General features: G+C 39.5%; 2 protein-coding genes and 1 long non-coding RNA gene across 5 annotated transcripts; all 3 read right to left on the bottom strand.

Moving 5' to 3' along the window:
- Positions 1–5,651: 5,651 nt before the first annotated feature.
- On the bottom strand, positions 5,652–6,552 carry LOC144700420 (uncharacterized). Its single transcript, XM_078571840.1, has 2 exons — positions 5,924–6,552; positions 5,652–5,847 (listed from the first exon to the last, which is right to left on the bottom strand). The coding sequence occupies exons 1-2, from the start codon at positions 6,543–6,545 to the stop codon at positions 5,819–5,821; spliced, it is 651 nt and encodes a 216-aa protein (XP_078427966.1). The 5' UTR covers positions 6,546–6,552; the 3' UTR covers positions 5,652–5,818.
- A 1,477-nt stretch (positions 6,553–8,029) lies between these two features.
- Positions 8,030–12,276, bottom strand: LOC144700453 (uncharacterized). Its single transcript, XR_013580777.1, has 3 exons — positions 12,201–12,276; positions 8,515–8,595; positions 8,030–8,204 (listed from the first exon to the last, which is right to left on the bottom strand). It is a non-coding gene; the product is annotated as an uncharacterized LOC144700453 (long non-coding RNA).
- A 3,667-nt stretch (positions 12,277–15,943) lies between these two features.
- On the bottom strand, positions 15,944–17,472 carry LOC144701191 (1-acyl-sn-glycerol-3-phosphate acyltransferase). Of its 3 annotated transcripts, none has more exons than XM_078572931.1 (5): positions 17,060–17,472; positions 16,775–16,792; positions 16,523–16,719; positions 16,222–16,262; positions 15,944–16,080 (listed from the first exon to the last, which is right to left on the bottom strand). In XM_078572931.1, the coding sequence occupies exons 1-3, from the start codon at positions 17,424–17,426 to the stop codon at positions 16,523–16,525; spliced, it is 582 nt and encodes a 193-aa protein (XP_078429057.1). In that variant the 5' UTR covers positions 17,427–17,472; the 3' UTR covers positions 15,944–16,080; positions 16,222–16,262. The 3 variants fall into 3 exon arrangements, with proteins under 3 accessions (XP_078429057.1, XP_078429058.1, XP_078429059.1); XM_078572932.1 differs by having other exon boundaries at positions 15,944–16,076; XM_078572933.1 differs by having other exon boundaries at positions 16,523–16,701; positions 17,060–17,469.
- Positions 17,473–17,623: the final 151 nt, after the last annotated feature.

Genomic DNA, 17,623 nt, shown 5'->3' with positions numbered 1-17,623 from the left:
CTGATTTTGGTATTTCCTAACATTAGATTTATATAGAAAGTAATTTTAAGTTTGAATACTTTTTTTGTAATTTGTGACATTGAAATCATTTAGGTATTAATTGTATATGTCATTGTAAATTTTCTCAGAATTATTTCAAGTTTATATTTGAAAATGGGTTTTGTGCTATTAATAATGAACACTATGTGTGACCATCAAATTATTTTGATGGTATACAATCATTGATTTCAGACAATGACTACATGCATTAATCAGTGCAAAATGTGCTAATATTTCATTCAAAATTTTTATGTCATAAAACCACAATCATGGAATGGCATTTATTTTTTAATGTGCAAAGACATGGTGTGAGGAGAAAAAGGAGAGTAAAAATTGATGTGATTTCTAAATTGTGGTGGCACAAAATAATTTGGAATAAAAATTGTCATAAATTCTCCAAAGCTGAACGTATGTTTTGATGCAAGGTGATATTTCATTGCCCAAGATGACAAAATGTGTTCACCAAACACATCAACATTTCATGCATGAAACGCCAAATTAGTGTGTGTTTTCTTCAGAAGACGTTTCAAGGACACATGTTAAACCACAAAATACATATATCTGATGGCATAAAACTCAAGAAAGATAACTCAAATTAATGTTTTTAACGATGTCAATCCCTAGAACAATATGGCGGCAATGCTAATGAGGATAGATAAAAAATAAAGATACAGAACAACCCAAATTTCACCAGTGTCTATTGTTGATAACTGATAATCAATAACAAGGATTTAGCTGAAGTTTTGAGGGAAGCTTTATCCTTCTCTTTCATATGATAAATTGATGTCGGACGTCTTCAAGACGTCGTCCGGTCGACACCGAGGGTAGCAGCTTGATAGCGAATCAGGATCTTGATCGGACAACGACAATCTGCGTCGTCCAAAAATGCAAATGGACAGGTATAAATGATGACGTGAATGCGAGAAATCCTACGTGTAGTACGTGCGAGTGCCGAGATGCAGTGTTGCCGTTCCAGAGATTGACGGGATCGCTATTGGTGAGGTCAAACGGACCTCCCGAACCTCGCCCGAGAGGGTCGAGGGCAAGTACGTCGCCGAACGGGAATATCCCGCTAGTATGCTCACACTTGTCGGGCTCGCCCGACTCCTACCAGCCAGGTAAGACTCTCGTTGAAGTCGTCGTCGTTTTCACAACCTGTCTCACTCTCACCTACATCTAACACGAGCGCGGAGGAGGCAAATTGAAAGTATACTGAAGAAAGTAAGAGACATAAAGAGCAGCAGAGTTGAGGGGTACCTTCGTCGCGCTGGCGACGGATATCTCGTAATAATGGGATCCGGAGAAAACAGTTGGGACACGGACGTCAGTTGGGGATGCGGATGGCAGCGAGGTGTCAGCGGGGCAGCCGGGATGGTTGAGCGGGTGCTGGGTGCAGGGCGAGCGTCGACGTCGGCATACAGGTAGGCCGGGCGCGGACGAGGGCGATCGGTGGTGAGGCGCGGTGGTTGGGCCAAGCAAGGGAGCGGCGCGGCCGCAATGCACTGCGCGGGCACCGGGCGCGGGTCGGCCTGGCGGCACGGCATAATGCTGCAGGCGCTGGGCGCGGCTGCAACGGGGTGGGCGCGTAGAAGCGTGCACTCTCAGTCGTGGACGCGCGCGGCTGCACTGGCGTGCAGGATGACGGCCGAGGGGCGAAGTCGCGTGAGCAACGGCATCGGCGCGCGCAGACAGCAACTCGCACAGCGCGCGCAGACGGCAGCTCGCGCGGAGCGTGGAAGCGGTGGCCGCGGCGTGAGGGGAACGGCGAGCGACGGAGTGTTGAGTTGCCGTGCAGCAGCGTGCGCAGAATCGGCGAGAGAAGGTGTGAGAGTGGCGGGTGATGGCGCGAGGCTGGCGGCGGCGGCGTGAGAACGATGAGCGGTGGCGGGGGAATGGCGAGCGGCAGCTTGGGAACGGCAGGCAGCGGTGAGAGATGGCGAGCGGCGGCATGGGTACGGCGAGTGTCGGCCGTTATCCTTCTTCTCCTCCTTCCTCCCTTCTTCTTCTTCTTCTTCTCTCTCTCTTCTCCTTCTTCTTCTTCTTCTTCTTCTTCTTCCTTCTTCTTCCTTCTTCTTCTTCTTCTTTCTTCTTCTTTCTCTCCTCCACGAACGTGACTCTTCAACTTCTAAACGTTATAATTCATAGAAATATCAAGAGTGGTCTGGGGGGGCGCCCACCCCTCCCTTATATAGGAAGGATGAAATGGGCCCCTTAAACTACAAAGGGAAAAAGAAAATAAAAGGGCTTGTAAGGCCCACTAGGTATATGGGAGGGGAAGATATCCTCATATGGGTTCTTCCCCTCACTACAACGACAAAATGATAAAGACGAAAAGCGATGAACAGAAAATAAGAAACGAATAAGTCAAACGATCCAAAGGTGGTGTGTCATCACGCCGAATATCTGAACCCAGGGTTGCGCGTTGATGCTGCAGCTCATCGTGTCGGCTGGACACGTGTCGGTGGCAGGCTCGATGACGGTGCTGGCTCCTCGAGTGACGGCCCTGCGGTGTCGGACGGTGCCGCGCCATCATATATGTCCTGAAATAAATAAGAGGACATGCAAAAAAAATTAAACTATTTTTAAATTTCTCATAATTGGGGCAGGCCAAGTGAAGCACGGGGAGTTTGAGATCTATCAAGGTACTCATAATATTCTTAAATGATGGAAGAGAAGAATTACAAAATACTAGGATCGCTCCTTCACCACTACATCACCTTTATCATGGTGAGACAAAGGACCTATGTTCTGCTTCCTTTCCTTGCATTTGTTTCTCAATCACCTATCTAGCTTATAACATCCATTTATTCAACAAAAATCATATTTAAAGTATTTTCCACATACTGTGGCCTTTCAATATGAATAATCTTATCATCCCATGTTTTCCAATTACCATACCTATTTTATTTACACTTATACACATATACCTATCGATATATATCTTTATCCCTTTTTCATCCTTCATCATTTCTACACTTTATTATCTAAAAATACTAATCCACAACCACATCCACAACCTCCTATCTTTCATATCTCATATTATCTAAAAATACTAATCCACAACCTCCTATCTTTCCTATCTCATATTATCTAAAAATACTAACAATAATCTTCTAATCTCACTATTAATATACTCTCTACTTCTTATCTTACAATTACTCTTTGTTACCTTCTTAATCATGACTAAAATAGTACTAATTCCAATCATCGTTCAATGTGGAGATGACCTAAATCATCAATAAAAAGTCATATTTCAGTGATTGAAGGTTTATGAATATCATTGAATAGACTCAAATATTATGGACAATATAACATCTGAGTAATGAACCCTAAAATAAGGCATAAATTATATATTTTTAAGACAATTTTAGAATCATTTTATGAGTGTTATATTCAATTTTAGAATTAGTTAATGCTCCCTCTAGTATGTCACTTAATTAAAAATTTTGGTTGTTAAGTGGGCAGCTAGGGCTGAGCCAGGGCGCATCAGCACCCAAGCTAGGCGCAAGCAGGTGAGCACACGACACTTAAGCCTGACCGTAACAGGCAAGTGGCAGTGCTTGGCGCAAGCCCCAAAAATCCAATAAGGACACCAAGGAGCCTACTGGTAGCCCACAAAGGCTCACCAAAGTCAAGCATGTGCAAGCGAAAGAGGGTATATATCATTTTATTTCATAGTTTAAGTGGATTTATATAGCAATCGTGTTTCTAACATTTTCTAATATGGGATTATATCTCATTGTTTCTTTCAGTTCTGCGATGGGCCGAGCCGAGAACTAACAAAGGGATTGTGGCCCAACGGGTCGCAATATTTATAAAAATTAAAAAAGACCTATGATTGGGCTTCAAACCACTTCGGCCTGAAGCCCATTTCATATCAATCGTCCAATTAGGGTTCGCCCGTCCCGATATCCGTCCGATATCCGATATCGGACAACCGATATCCGATATCCGGACTAAAGAGGGTCGGTATAGGATCTCGGATATCGGATATCGGCCGATATCCGTCCCTTAGGTGGTGGATGGATATTGATATCGGATATCGGAGGGGTAGGGACGTGGCAGATCTCGGATACCAGATATCGGTTTTGATATCCGGATATCGAAAATCGATATCCGGCGAATTTTTTGTACAGTTTTTGCTATCACATACCGGAAAATTTTAAATTCCGGGGAAAGTATAAGTACGGGCGGCCCACTTTTTAATTGAAACGCATTTGAGCCGCCTCGTGGCCCATTAATAACGATGTTAACATTTCAAAATGACCTTAAGGAGTGTGGTTGTAATTAATAGAAATAATAATAATATTGTATTAATTGAATCAAAAAGTAAATACAATTTTCATTTACGTGAACAAACTCACGTGTTGTAGTTAGTGTATTTGGCAGTGTAGATGTAGATAACAAAAATATTTATAAATGTGTTGTACTGAACAGAAACAGTAAAAAATATTATTAAATTGTTTTAATTGAATTAAGAAGTAAGAACAATTTTTATTTTAAGTAAACAAAATTACGTGATGTACTTAATAAAAATATTAATAAATATTTGTTAATTGAATTAAGAAGTAAAAACAATTTTTATTTTAAGCTAACAGAATTACGGGTTGCAGTTAATAAAAATACTAAGAATTTTAATGTTATCTTGGGAAAATTCATGGCATTTGATATTTAGTTAGTGGAATTAATAAATTAATGGAGTTTTCACTTTAAGAGAAGTAAGTCGCGTGTTGTAGTTAGTGTATTAAGGAGTGTGGATGTAGTTAACAGAAATATTTATTAACGTGTTGTACTGAACAGAAACAGTAAAAAATATTATTAAATTGTTTTAATTGAATTAAGAAGTAAGAACAATTTTTATTTTAAGTAAACAGAATTACGTGATGTACTTAATAAAAATATTAATAAATATTTGTTAATTGAATTAAGAAGTAAAAACAATTTTTATTTTAAGCTAACAGAATTACGGGTTGCAGTTAATAAAAATAATAATAAATTTTTGTTAACTGAATTAAAGATTAAATACAAATTTCATTTACGTGAACAAAGTTCTGTGTTGTAGTTAGTGTATTTGGGAGCATAGATGTAGGTAACAAAAATATTAACTAACGTGTTGTAGTTATAAGAAACAGTAAAAAATAGTAATAAATAATTCTTAATTGAATTAAGAAGTGAAAACAATTTTTATTTTAAGCTAACAGAATTACGTGATGTATTTCATAAAAATAATAATAAATTTGCGTTAACTGAATTAAAGAGTAAATACAAATTTCATTTACGTGAACAAAGTCCCGTGTTTTAGTTAGTGTTTTTGGGAGCGTAGTCAGTGTATATGGGAGCGTAGTTAGTGTATTTGGGAGCGTAGAAGTCACGTGTTGTAGTTAGTGTATTGAGGAGTGCAGATTCAGTTATTAAGAGTAACGAACATATTAAGTTAATTGAGTTTATGGTGTTTCATACGTAGTTAATTGAATTAAGAACTGGAAACGATTTTCATTTCAAGCGAACAAACTCACAGGTTGTAGTTAATTTTCATTTATGGCGTTTGATAGTTAGTGAATGGGATGAAGAAATTAATGGCAAGTGCATTCAACTGTATTGTCGTAGTAAATTCGGGATATTTAATTACATGACTGGCCAGTGCATTAAAACTCTACTAATACAAAAGACACCATACAGTAGTGTTCGCCGGTATCCGGTTTTTCGATATTCGGTCAAAAAATTTACGGGTAGGCTATGAATGCAGCCATGTCAAAAAAACATAAGCCCAACGTCTCTGTCAAAGATTTCTGCTCACCTGATCGTCACCTGCGTTGCATAAGAGAAGTGATAAGTAGTGATAAATATGTATAAATAACATTTGGTTGAGTTATGTGACATGTACCTCGAGAACAGCTAACCCCACCATCTTCATCGTCCTCAATATCCTCGCCTAGCTCGACGTCATTGTACCAACGTTTGTTGTCCGCACGGAGCCAACACTTCACGGTGATGAGTGTTTCAATGCTTATCGGCGAGAGTCGGGAACGCTTGTACGTGACAATAGCGTTGCCAACTGAGAACATGCGCTCAGCGGGGGCGCTCGTCGCACATACGGATAACAAGTCTCTCTCGACGGCTGCAAGCAAGGGGAAACGCTTCGCCCCCGTCGTTGCCCACCAAGACAGTGGAGTGTAGACACCCTCGTTCGGCACAGTCTCCGCAAGGAACTGGTTGAACTCATCCCAGGCCGACCGCGTTGTCAACGGTGCCGGTTCCACGTGTCGCATAGTGGTGCTAAGCCACCCAACCAACTCTGCACCTCCTCGCCGCCCCTTCTGAGCGGCCATTCTCGAAACACGGCTCGACCTATCACCGGGCAACAACGACTGTACGTACGCGATAGTCGCCTCTCGAACCGCCGGGTGGAGCATTGACCCTTTGTGGATTGGGTCCATCAACGCTGCGGCAGTGATCGCCTCATTCGCCCACAATATCTCTGTGTACTGTTTAAGTTTGGAAAGCATCGCTCTACACGCCTGTGCCATATTCGACCGATCTCCTTCGTGCAAACGTCGAACAGATGTGAAGAATGTGCCATCTTCAATTTGCTCTACCACTTCCTCCATGTGAACCCTCAGGCCGTCAATGAGATGTAGGACATCGCAAATCGCTAGCGTCACGGACTTGCAGACATGGTCTGTGGATACGGCAAAACGGCCAAGGATGCGACAGAACTGTCCCACCAATTCCCACTCGTCCTTCGACAGCTTCGAGGACGTCGCCTTCCAGCTGAAAGTCGTCGAGACTTCGTCCAGCACATCACGCTTCTCTATGGCGGCCGTCAGCATATCGTACGTGCTATTCCATCGGGTGGGGCAGTCTAGGACAACCATGTTGGTGTCCTCAACTTCGGGGTCGTCTTCACATGCTTGGGTGTACAGTTCTCGTCGTTGCGTAGAGCTTCGAATACTCCGCACTAAGTTGCGTACTTTCGCAATTGTGTCACCCAGACATATTGGCTTCCGCGGCCCGTCAACCTCATCGGATACTGAGTAGACATCTACGAGTTCATTGTCCTGGTCGCTGTCATACTGCTCTGCGCTCATCATCACATCGCCTTCTTCAGGTTCCACGCTCTGGGCCGAAGGAATGTTGAAGCTTTTCAACGCCGCTTGCACGATAATGTTTAAAATATGTGCGACACAAGGGACGTGCCTCCTGGCAGTAAACGTCGGGTTCACGCTCCTGACCTTCCGCGCCAACAAAGCCAACATCTTCTTGTTCGCCGTCGCATTGTCCGTAGTAACAGCATAGACCTGCATTATTACGTTAGACAAGAAAACTAGCAAGTTCTACTAATAGAATGATCAACACGCTGAGTTCTGACCTTCGTCTGCAAACAGAACTCATCTAGTGCTTGGAGAACAATGGACGCCATGTTCCCCCCGTCGTGCTTGCCGATGATTTCACGAATGGCAAGAACCCGCTCTCTGTACGTCCACGTGTCATCCACCCAGTGGACGGTGATGCCTAGCAACCCGGTCCCGTTGTCCGCAGTCCACGCGTCTATAGTTAGTGATACTCGGGCCACGGTCTCCCAAAGCTTCCTCACACCAATCTTCATTTGGCCGTGCATTTGGATGGTCTACCTCTTTATGACCTTCGCACTTGGAGGATCCAGGTCTATAAGCGTAGCATACCGCCACATATCCTTGAATGTGACATTGTCAACGATGCTCCATGGAGAATCTGTTAGGCATATGAACCGCGCAATGCAGTTCTTCGTCTCGTCTGGGGTGTGCCCCTTGATCGGCCCCCGTCGACTTGGCTCTCCCTGTTGCCTGCTCTGCATTCTGTCGGTGATGCGTGTCTGACCACGTTCTTCGGGGACTTCGCCCTTCAGTTCAGCATGACGATCTGGATGGCATGATTTGAAGTGGCGCTAAAACACATTTGTGCTTCTGTCCGCCTGCCTCTTACTGTGCGGGTTCAACTCCCGGCACAGTAAGCATATATAGTACCCATCTTTCGTCAGCTCGAAGTAGTCGATGATGAGGGAACGATTCGTACGAGGCCGACTCTGTACGACACGGGAAGTTCCCTCCTCTGTACGTTTGGGACGTACGACTCCTGACCCAGCTCTTTCTTGGGCTGGGTCACCGCCTCCAGTTGGATTCATCTTTCTGCACAATTTCAAGTTAACCTACATGTTTTGGACCAATTAAATTCAAATCTAGATACATTAATAATCAATCGAAACAGTGGAAGTACAGAAAACTTGGCATAATCAAAATCACGACCTCCATCTTCATCATCGTAATTAACATATTCCCCACAATTTCAACGTTTGTTTTCAGAATCGTGAAGTGATAAAATATGGACGAAAAGTAGATCTAAGTTAACCATAAAAATCACATTGCCTAGACTGACACCTAAACACCAAATCAACAATAAAATCCATAGTGTAATAAAGGATTTTAGGTGAAGAAATACCGTTGAAGAGCTCTTCTTCAGTTGTAATAATGCCCATATGTGGGTCTTCTACTCTGCCGGTCCTCAATCAGACAAGCTCGTCTTCAATTAAGAGAGGGAGAAGAAAAAATGGAGTTATGAAATTGAGAGAGGGAGAAGAGAAATAGAGATATGAAACTGAGAGAGAGAGAAGATAAATAGAGTTATGAAATTAAGAGATGGAGAAGTAAAATGGTGATATGAAATTGAGAGAGGGAGAAGTAAACTAGAGATATGAATTTGAGAGAGGGAGAAGTAAACTAGAGATATGAATTTGAGAGAGGGAGAAGAGAAATAGAGATATGAAATTGAGAGAGGGAGAGCAGTAATAGAGTTATGAAATTAAGAGATGGGGAAGAAATAGTGAGATGTTATTGAAAGAGGAAGCAGTAAAATAGAGATATGAAATTGAGAGAGGAGAGGAGAAATGGAGTTATCAAAATGAGGAGGAGAACAAAATGGAGTTATGAAATTAGTTGATGGAGAAGTTAAAAGGAGATATGAATTTGAGAGAGGGAGAAGAGAAATAGAGATATGAAATTGAGAGAGGGAGAGCAGTAATAGAGTTATGAAATTAAGAGATGGGGAAAAAAATAGTGATACGATATTGAAAGAGGAAGAAGTAAAATAGAGACATAAAATTGAGAGAGGGAGAAGAGAAATGGAGTTATAAAATTGAGAGAGGGAGAAGGAAAATGTAGTTATGAAATTAATAGATGGAGAAGTTAAATGGAGATATGAATTTGAGAGAGGGAGGAGAAATAGAGATATGAAATTGAGAGAGGGAGAAGTAAAATAGAGATATGAAACTGAGAGAGAGAGAAGAGAAATAGAGTTATGAAATTAAGAGATGAAGAAGTAAAATGGTGGTATGAAATTGAGAGAGGGAGAAGTAAACTAGAGATATGAATTTGAGAGAGGGAGAAGTAAACTAGAGATATGAATTTGAGAGAGGGAGAAGAGAAATAGAGATATGAAATTGAGAGAGGGAGAGCAGTAACAGAGTTATGAAATTAAGAGATGGGGGAAAAAATAGTGATATGATATTGAAAGAGGAAGAAGTAAAATAGAGATATGAAATTGAGAGAGGGAGAGGAGAAATGGAGTTATAAAATTGAGCGAGGGAGAACAAAAATGGAGTTATGAAATTAGTAGATGGAGAAGTTAAAAGGAGATATGAATTTGAGAGAGGGAGAGAGAAATAGAGATATGAAATTGAGAGAGGGAGAGCAGTAATAGAGTTCTGAAATTAAGAGATGGGGAAAAAAATAGTGATACGATATTGAAAGAGGAAGAAGTAAAATAGAGACATAAAATTGAGAGAGGGAGAAGAGAAATGGAGTTATAAAATTGAGAGAGGGAGAAGGAAAATGTAGTTATGAAATTAATAGATGGAGAAGTTAAAAGGAGATGAATTTGAGAGAGGGAGAAGAGAAATAGAGATATGAAATTGAGAGAGGGAGAGCAGTAATAGAGTTATGAAATTAAGAGATGGGGAAAAAAATAGCGATATGATATTGAAAGAGGAAGATGTAAAATAGAGATATGAAATTGAGAGAGGGAGAAGAAAAATGGAGTTATGAATTTGAGAGAGGGAGAAGAGAAATAGGGATATGAAATTGAGAGAGGGAGAGGAGTAATAGAGTTATGAAATTAAGAGATGGGGGAAAAATAGTGATATGATTTTGAAAGAGGGAGAAGTAAAATAGAGATATGAAATTGAGAGAGGGAGAAGAGAAATGGAGTTATGAAATTGAGAGAGGGAGAAGGAAAATGTAGTTATGAAATTAATAGATGGAGAAGTTAAAAGGAGATGAATTTGAGAGAGGGAGAAGAGAAATAGAGATATGAAATTGAGAGAGGGAGAGCAGTAATAGAGTTATGAAATTAAGAGATGGGGAAAAAATAGTGATATGATATTGAAAGAGGAAGATGTAAAATAGAGATATGAAATTGAGAGAGGGAGAAGAGAAATGGAGTTATGAAATTAATCGATGGAGAAGTAAAATGGAGATATGAATTTGAGAGATGGAGAAGTTAAATGTAGATATGAATTTGAGAGAGGGAGAAGAGAAATAGGGATATGAAATTGAGAGAGGGAGAGGAGTAATAGAGTTATGAAATTAAGAGATGGGGGAAAAATAGTGATATGATTTTGAAAGAGGGAGAAGTAAAATAGAGATATGAAATTGAGTGAGGGAGAAGAGAAATGGAGTTATGAAATTGAGAGAGGGAGAAGGAAAATGTAGTTATGAAATTAATAGATGGAGAAGTTAAAAGGAGATATGAATTTGAGAGAGGGAGAAGAGAAAGAGAGATATGAAATTGAGAGAGGGAGAGCAGTAATAGAGTTATGAAATTAAGAGATGGGGAAAAAATAGTGATATGATATTGAAAGCGGAAGATGTAAAATAGAGATATCAAATTGAGAGAGGGAGAAGAGAAATGGAGTTATGAAATTAATCGATGGAGAAGTAAAATGGAGATATGAATTTGAGAGATGGAGAAGTTAAATGGAGATGTGAATTTGAGAGAGGGAGAAGAGAAATAGGGATATGAAATTGAGAGAGGGAGAGGAGTAATAGAGTTATGAAATTAAGAGATGGGGGAAAAAATAGGGAGATGATATTGAAAGAGGGAGAAGAGAAATAGAGATATGAAATTGAGAGAGGGAGAAGAGAAATGGAGTTATGAAATTGAGAGAGGGAGAAGGAAAATGTAGTTATGAAATTAATAGATGGAGAAGTGAAATGGAGATATGAATTTGAGAGAGGGAGAAGAGAAATAGAGATATGAAATTGAGAGAGGGAGAAGTAAAATAGAGATATGAAACTGAGAGAGAGAGAAGAGAAATAGAGTGATGAAATTAAGAGATGGAGAAGTAAAATGGTGATATGAAATTGAGAGAGGGAGAAGTAAACTAGAGATATGAATTTGAGAGAGGGAGAAGAGAAATAGAGATATGAAATTGAGAGAGGGAGAGGAGTAATAGAGTTATGAAATTAAGAGGGGGAAAAAAATAGTGATATGATATTGAAAGAGGAAGATGTAAAATATAGATATGAAATTGAGAGAGGGAGAAGAGAAATGGAGTTATGAAATTAATAGATGGAGAAGTAAAATGGAGATATGAAATTGAGAGAGGGAGAAGTAAAATAGGGATATGAAATTGAGAGAGGGAGAAGTAAAATAGAGATAGGAAATTGACAGAGATATGAAATTGAGAGAGGGAGAAAAAAAATAGAGATATGAAATTGAGAGAGGGAGAAGAAAAATAGATCTACGAAATTGAGAAAGGGAGAAGTAAAATAGAGATATGAAAGTGAGGGAGGGAGAAGAAAAATGGAGTTATGAAATTGATGGAGGGAGAAGTAAAATAGGGATATGAAATTGAGAGAGGGAGAAGAAAAATAGAGATAGGAAATTGACAGAGATATGAAATTGAGAGAGGGAGAACAAAAATAGAGATATGAAATTGAGAGAGGGAGAAGAAAAATAGAGCTACGAAATTGAGAAAGGGAGAAGTAAAATAGAGATATGAAAGTGAGAGAGGGAGAGGACAAAGAGAGATAGAAAATTGAGAGAGGACGAAGATAACGGGAGAGAAAAGATAGAGAAAAAGAGGAAGCTGAGAGGAAAGATAGAGAGAGAGCTGAAAATCGACTTACCCCTGTTGCCTTCTGCCGCCGTTGCCCGCCGTTGCTCGCCGTTGCCCGCCGGTGCTCGCCGATGCCCGCTCCCGCCGTTGCCAGAAAACAAGGTTCAAAACTTTAAAAATTCGAAATACGTAACTTATATGAAATTTCATAAAAGAACTAACTTATATGAAATGTTTATGAAATTCGATGCGGATATCGAAAACCGGTATCCGCATCCGATATCCGATACCGTCATCTGTCCCCCTGAGACGGGAGACGGATCACGGTATCGGACGGATATCGGTATCGGATATCGGCACTGTAGCAACCGATATCCGATACCGATATCCGGTATCTGGATATCGGAAAAAACCGGTACCGGAAGTTTACGGTACCGGCATCCGTCCAGCATCCGTCCCGATACCGGTATCCGGTACCGGCATCGGGACGGGCGAACACTACGTCCAATCTTTCAAATTTTCCAATCTGAGGATTGGAAAACGAGATCTTCTTAGCCCGAATAATTTTTTTTAGGCTTCTGCTTAGTTGAGCTCACTGACTAGAACAAATCAAGTAGGCGGACAATGGCATTGCAAATATGGTTCGCCAGATAAATATGGGTCCACGACTACGATTTATTTGCAGCTTGTGGACAAGTTACCACACATATTGGATGACCAGGAAAGATATGTCCATCTCCGCCCCTGCCTGTTGACATTAGCAGCTGGACGACGGATTCCGGCAAGAAGGGGGGATCTTTGGCCATCTAACGGCCCTTAGAGGACCCTCAAAGGCATACCAAGTGATCCACAACAACTGGAGGTCCTCCTTGGTCCGTAAAAGGGGCTTACAACCCCCAATTTATTATCTTCTAATGGAAATACTCAGCGGTGGGAGACCCATCCTGAGATCATCTGGCCAAATTGGAGAGGTTGACGACTCCAATGAGGTTGGGCTGGCTCAAGAAGGTGCCAGAAGAGGTCAAGAATGCCACAGAACATGCCAGCACGATAGAAGAAGAGCTGAATCACACACTAAAGTTAGGGGGCAGTGATCGGTGCCCCCATCCTCTACTTGCCAGAATCAGGGCATCTCATGTGCTTTTCTAACCTTTCTCTGATTGATAATGAATTTAACAGCAATTCTGAATACATAGATCTAGTCCTAATTGTAGCAGATGTCGTATTTCATCCTGTTTTAGAATTGTGGTCTCTTTGAGGCATTTTATCAAGCATGTTCTGCTCATGTAGCATTTTACACTATTTTCACTATTTTCTCTGCATTTTAATTCATAAAAATAATATATATATATATATTTATATTAGATATTAATACAATATAATTTGCACGCTACTATTATAATCAACCTATTAATCATATGTTATTGTATATCTTCCCTTAAACTATTTCTGTCTATCTTGATTATTAAACTAATTTAAATAGTCTCTCTGTTTAGCTACTTAATTCTCTTATATAATAGAAAATACATATTCTCTCACCTAACTGTCTTAATATTAAACTCTTAGGATTAACAAGTATTTATCTAGACCAATAATCTATATCATAACATATAATCCCTTATTTCGCCTATCATAAATATTACTTCCTTCTTCTTCATTCTTCTTTGTATTACCTCTTATTTAATTGAAATTTCATTCACTATCTAACCTAACCTTAACTAAACTATCTACCTCTGATCTTAGATACAACTTACTGTTAATTAAATAAATAATATTATTCTCTTATATTAAGAATAACATAGTATTATTCCATCTATCACACTAATCTTCTATACTTCTTCCATTACCTACATTAACATCACCCGTAATTATAATACCGTTAATTCATTTCAAATATCCTACTTTATCATCTCTAATATATATAAAAAAGATATAAGTTTGTATCTTATATTATCTCTCTCTTTCTCTAATTCTCTCCCACACCATTTACTATTCATTATTATTATATGTAATCTTAAGCATAACTTGACAATTAAATTCACCTTTAAATGCCAGTCCTTGTGGAGATCACCTCGCTCCTACTATAAAATGACACTACAATTAACATACGTAGGTTCCCTTTATCAATGCGTTTATTAGCAACCATGCACACCAGCCGCCTAGTTGAGTTAATCAATAAAGTTCTGGGGATTTAATTTATGTTTGATTATTGATAGAATCAATAAAATTAGTAAAACATTTTATTTATTGGGAGATGAGAGAAAATATATTATAACTAGGAAATTTAATTTCTATCATTGCTTATGTGGAATAAAGAAGCACAGAGGATGATGATGACACGAGCATTAGATATTGATGGATGTGTGTGGATAGATGTAGACAGATGGAAGTGGATGAATGGTTGTTGATAAGAAAATGAAAATTTGCGTGCAAGGAACTCATTTTAAAACATTGTATTATGCTTACTGTGATTTTTCAGCTACAGAAGAGCCCACCAACAAATATTTTTTACCTTTCAAATTCAACCAATGTTTATATTAAGAAACTTGAAGCATCTCAAAATCACTCTCTAACTCAACTTACCAATATACATGGATACAAGATGTTATAATCATAGATCCAACTGTAAGGATTAAAATCCTCAAAATGATTAAATATTCCTCGTATTTATACTTATTTTTCTTGAATTTTCATGTCTTTTTCCTCACTCTGGTTTAAGCTCGATACATGTTTCCACAACGCATAAAAGTAAACTATGTTTAACCACAGTTAATGCATGACCTGGTGATGAGGCCACATTAGTGTATTTTCCTTGCTAATGAAGAAATGTCACTCATGAACATGTTTTTGGCTTTGTACTCACATTTACTGTTAGTTCAACCTGTTTTTGGACATGTGTCGACATGTTCCAGAACATTTATTGCAAATAACATTGATTCTTTTTATCCTGCGCAAAAAAAGAAAATGCTCTTTTGTGATTGGCCTTTTATGGCATCACGAATTGAGATGTCATAATGATACATTTTGCCATGATTAATGCATCTAATTTTGGCAAGATGGTTGCTATCCAAATAAATTGGATTGTGGCAGAGCTGAGTGCGATTAATGGAAGAAAAAACCATTGAAAACAAAATAAGACCTTTCAATAATGCTAGGGAAATATGTTATTCATGAGAAAAATAATATATTTCACGAATTAGGTGCTATAGAATTCTATATATATACTTAGATAAATTTTATTTCCAAATCTTATGTTAGAAAATTCCATAACGATATATTCTGACTTATAAATTTACTTTCTCTTTAGTGTCACAGATTCCATTAAATACATAAAAATACAAAAAACTCAGAATACCATTTTAAGAACGATTTTATCATTATACATTGGACAACACACATATATAATTATTTTAATGCAAATAAACATATAAAATATATAAGATTAGTCTAATAATTCTTGTGTTCTCACCTGGCACCCGCTGTCTACCGCCTCTATCTAATAGTTCATGCATGCCTACTTTCTCAATAGCGCTCTAAAATATGCACATCTCATTGATCACACCTGTGCTACTACCTGCAATTACCACATTTGTGCTCGCCTTGTTCCACAGTGTGTTATTCAGAATGCACGCCAAAGTCTAAAAGCATAGTTAATAGCATAAATTGAATTTTCAAAGCTCCATAAATAGTTGATTATTCCATTTGTTTTTTGTATACTTAACCAGGATAAACTCCAAATTCATAAATTATTATTTTTAGTCATCTAGAATCTTATCCTCTCTAGAAGGTTTGTTGATTTCAGTGTCCTACTCCTTGTGGATTCAACCCGTACCCCACACTCACATAGAAAATATAAAAAATTGTTATGAAATTGAAAGAAGATGTGTGGCAAAGTTCTGTCTCAGAGAGAGCTTCAGCCTTAGGCATACCCTTCTGCTCCACTTGCCTTCCTGCCCATGAAGAACCAGACGAACTCACCATCAATTTTGGGGATTTGTTGCGAGATTAATATTTTACTTTGTAACCATAGGAAAAAATTACAAACTTGATGAATAAATCAACAATGGGGAGGATGTAATAATGAAACATACCTTCAGCGTCCGCATCAAGCTCTGGGGTAGCGCTTCGATGCCTGGAGGTGAATGATTAATCGTATCAAAAATTTTGCGGAAGAATGCGAACGTGAACTTTCATTGACAAAGAACGGAGAAAATTACAACTCATCGAAGGGTGATTTTATTCTCAAATGCATGTTTATGAATGAAAAACGCCACTAACGGCTAGACATGTTGATGGCAAGACAAATTTTGTCCAGATGGCTAAAAATTTTAATATGTCAAGGAGACTCTTCCGAGAGGGAGGATGGATTGATGAATTGAGAAACTCCCTTACCTAGATCGAAGACTCTTTCTCTTTCTCGACACCAGAATCCATATCTTCCTCAGATTTTGTCTTCCTCAACCCATCCATCAATCCGAGAACAATGAACAAATTCGTGAGGGTGAGCAAAGATTCGGCTCCACCGTGCAGCCAATCCACGTTAGATAATGAGGTCCCAAACTGCACTTTGGCTGCATAAGATTTGAAATCTTTCATAGATCGACTGGTGTGGTTGAGAGAGAGCAAGAAAGTAGAGATTCATACCATAGATTCCGGCAGGGACTGCACAAGGGTGGGATATAATGTTGGAGAAACATAGAAGAGAGAATCAGTACTTAGGATAGAATCTTCCAATTAGTGGAGGACAATAGCTACTGCAAATCTGAGCTCTAAAAATCGTAATTACAACAAACGCATGCTCATTTTGAACTGGCACGCATAAATCCAAATGCGATTGAAAGTTTACCAAAATCGGCGCTTTCCGTTTGTGAAATCAGTGAAATTGAAACCATAAATACGATCAGACAAGGGAAGGGGTCGAGACATCACTTGTAGCACCAACGAAGACCAGCAAGAAGTAGAAGCCGAAAAGGGTGAGCTTCGGCGCGGTCTTGGACTTGGTGATGAAGTACAGAAAACCGATATAAGGGAATAAAGATGAGGCAAACAGCTGCGGCGCAACGCTCTGAGACTCCATACTCGGCGCCCATGGATCCACAGGCAACATTCCCGAAAGCGGTCTGACATTCCGAGCTCTTCCGCTATGGTTTGAAACCGAAATTCCAGTCCTAAAGCTTCCTTCCCATGACCATCTGTGCGGAATTCTACAGAATCTACTACAAATACTTTCAGGAGCTGAAAATTTCACCACCGAAGGAGATCGCGCCGTCGCTGACCAGAAGCAACTGCTCGACATGGTCGATTCTCGGAAGAACAAGGCGCAGCGTGCAAGAACAGAAAATCAATTTAAATCCACATAAAGGAAAAAATATATTTACCGAAAAACCCACAAAGCCTGACAAAGTATTTTTTCTCCTGACATTCTTGTATTTTGTGGGAATCGGCCGACTCTCCCGGGAATCAAAATATCTACGACGCCCCTTTTTCACCCAC

Source organism: Wolffia australiana, chromosome 3 (genome assembly GCF_029677425.1).
Source record: "Wolffia australiana isolate 7733 chromosome 3, ASM2967742v1".
NCBI classification, from domain to species: Eukaryota; Viridiplantae; Streptophyta; class Magnoliopsida; order Alismatales; family Araceae; genus Wolffia; species Wolffia australiana.
Note: the sequence above shows the minus strand (reverse complement) of the source record. Positions and strands in the feature narration are given on the sequence as shown.

What these genes read in the sequence shown, in the direction of transcription:
- LOC144700420 (XM_078571840.1), bottom strand. Translation starts at nt 6,545, where the DNA reads ATGCTTTCCAAACTTAAACAGTACACAGAGATATTGTGGGCGAATGAG. An exon ending in TGGGGTTAGCTGTTCTCGAG is followed by an intron (nt 5,848 to 5,923) that starts GTACATGTCACA and finishes TATGCAACGCAG; the next exon opens with GTGACGATCAGGTGAGCAGA.
- LOC144701191 (XM_078572931.1), bottom strand. Translation starts at nt 17,426, where the DNA reads ATGTCGAGCAGTTGCTTCTGGTCAGCGACGGCGCGATCTCCTTCGGTG.